The sequence below is a fragment of the Emiliania huxleyi genome, assembly GCF_000372725.1.
Source record: "Emiliania huxleyi CCMP1516 chromosome Unknown EMIHUscaffold_1501, whole genome shotgun sequence".
NCBI classification, from domain to species: Eukaryota; Haptophyta; order Isochrysidales; family Noelaerhabdaceae; genus Emiliania; species Emiliania huxleyi.
Genome location: NW_005201089.1, coordinates 1 through 2,125, shown reverse-complemented (window position 1 = coordinate 2,125; position 2,125 = coordinate 1). Strand labels below are relative to the sequence as shown.

The following is a 2,125-nucleotide window of genomic DNA, read 5'->3' as shown; positions in this document are numbered from 1 at the left end:
GGGGGGGGGGGGGGCAGGTAGGCGCGAGAGAGACGGCGCTGGAAGCGCGAGATGTGTCCATGGTGCGAGGACGGGAGGCGGCTATTCGGCGGGCGCGCAGGTCGCCGACCCCAAGCCGTTTGCGGCAGCTCTTCCGGGTGACTCCCGGTAGCTAGCGGTGGCGGAGAAAGGCGTACGGCGCGAGCAGTTTTGTGGCCCAGCGTTCGCAGCGTGTTGGGGGAGGAAGGGAGGTATCCCTGCCTTTGCGTGTGTGGTGTGTGTTGGTGGCGTCGGGAGAGGGGAGGTTGCCGGCTATCGTCGTTGGTCGTCGTGTGCAGGAGCTGCTCCTGTGCGCCCGTGAGCCAGGAGGGCGTCTCGTCAGTCTCGGCACTGGCAGAGTCCATCGAAGCCACCACGCAAGAAATTAAGTGCACAGGCACAGCTCGTCGAGTGTACCAACCGCGAGAGTGGGAGGGGGGCACGCCGCGGTGGACTCACTCCTTGCCCCATCCCCCCAAATCCTCCCCCACCCCACCCCCCCACCCCCCTTCGCTTTTCAATTCCTCTGGTGTATGTGTGTGACAGTCTCGCCCTCCCTCTGCGATCATTTGGCGGATTCGGCTTCTTTTATCTGCTCCCGTGCTCTTGCCCAGTCAGAGTGCTTGCTGCGCGCGGCGGGCGCGCGCGATGCAGATCTTCGTCAAGACCCTGACGGGTGCGCCTCGCCGCGCCCGGGCGCCGCGCGCTCCGTCGCCGCCCTTCTTTCCGCGCGACAGCACACCTGCAGCCACGAGCGTGCAGCGCGGCAGAGCCGACAGTCGACGGTCGACGAACGCCACCCCTCCTTGGGTGACGAACGCCACCCTCCTTGCGCGCAGGCAAGACGATCACTCTCGAGGTGGAGCCGTCTGACTCGATTGACAACGTCAAGGCCAAGATCCAGGACAAGGAGGGCATCCCGCCCGACCAGCAGCGCCTGATCTTCGCGGGCAAGCAGCTCGAGGATGGCCGCACCCTCTCTGACTACAACATTCAGAAGGAGTCGACCCTCCACCTCGTGCTCCGCCTGCGCGGCGGCATGGGCCACAAGTCCAACCCCTGGAAAAAGGCCCATTCCAAGATGCGCTGGAAGTGGAAGAAGAAGCGCACGCGCCGCCTGCAGCGCAAGCGCAGGAAGATGCGGCAGCGCTCCAAGTAAGTTTGGGCGCATTAGCGGGGCGGGCCGGCATGATCTTTCGTCGGCGCGGGCGGACACCAGCTGCGCCGGCGACGAGGATGCCGCGATGCAAGGCGGCCGCAACGCGCGCGTCGAGGGCGGAGAGAGCGGCCTGGTCCCGCGCTGTGAGGACTGGAGGTAGATGCCACCTTGAGCTTGTTTTGTGGTCTTTCATGCGCTTTTCAAAAGGGTGAGGTGTCCGGTTCGGGGACCCAGAGCCAGATCGCTCTGGCCTCCTCGCCTCTGCCCACAGTGCACAGCGAGCCTCTCGTCTGGGGGGGCGACCCCCCCATCTTTGTTTACCGATGCGTCCTAGAATGCAAAAACGCATTCTAGGACGCACTTTTCATCTCAAAGATACCATGTGTCTCGGGTACACAGGGCATTCTAGGATGCGATGGCTGTCCTGGAGATAGCCGCGCCGTGTCTTTTGTTACGCGTTCCATCTTAGACGCCACAAGCATCTATAGATGCACAGCTGTTCTGAGATGGCACTTGCATACTAGATCACATTTTACTATACTTGGACAGGGAAGCGTCTCAGGAGACACCGTGTGTCGGGTGCACCGGGCACCGAGGGGGGAGCAGGGAGCCAGGGAGCACGAAAAGGCGGTGTGATCTCTCGGCACCCCCTGGGGGCCCTGCCTTGAGTGCTCGTGTGAGGTCTCTCCTCGCGGCCTGCCCCTCCTGGAGAACCAGGTTCTCAGCACCGCGCATGCATCTGCTCGCGCCACGAGCTCTGGGCGCAAAGACCAAAGTTGCATGCACTGCTTACGACGATCCGACGGCGACGCCGCCTCCCCCCCCCACCAACCAGTTTGCGCGGCAGGTAGCGGGGCCAGTTCGAGGCTGAGGGCGTGGGCGTGCGCCTAGACACGGAAGACAGCGTACTTCCGAGAGTCGGCCAGCGGCGCGGTTTTTCTTGTTGAC

At 63.8% G+C, this 2,125-nt stretch overlaps 1 protein-coding gene across 1 annotated transcript; it reads left to right on the top strand.

Annotated features, from left to right (window-relative positions):
* The first annotated feature begins 618 nt into the window (after positions 1 to 618).
* On the top strand, positions 619 to 1,367 carry EMIHUDRAFT_373392 (hypothetical protein). The gene is made up of 2 exons (XM_005786468.1): positions 619 to 694; positions 858 to 1,367. The coding sequence occupies exons 1-2, from the start codon at positions 667 to 669 to the stop codon at positions 1,175 to 1,177; spliced, it is 348 nt and encodes a 115-aa protein (XP_005786525.1). The 5' UTR covers positions 619 to 666; the 3' UTR covers positions 1,178 to 1,367.
* The last annotated feature ends 758 nt before the right edge of the window (positions 1,368 to 2,125 follow it).

Bases quoted from the DNA above. Each gene is read 5' to 3' on its own strand.
- EMIHUDRAFT_373392 (XM_005786468.1), top strand. From the start codon at position 667: ATGCAGATCTTCGTCAAGACCCTGACGG. The intron at 695-857 runs GTGCGCCTCGCC...CCTTGCGCGCAG, and splicing joins CTTCGTCAAGACCCTGACGG to GCAAGACGATCACTCTCGAG.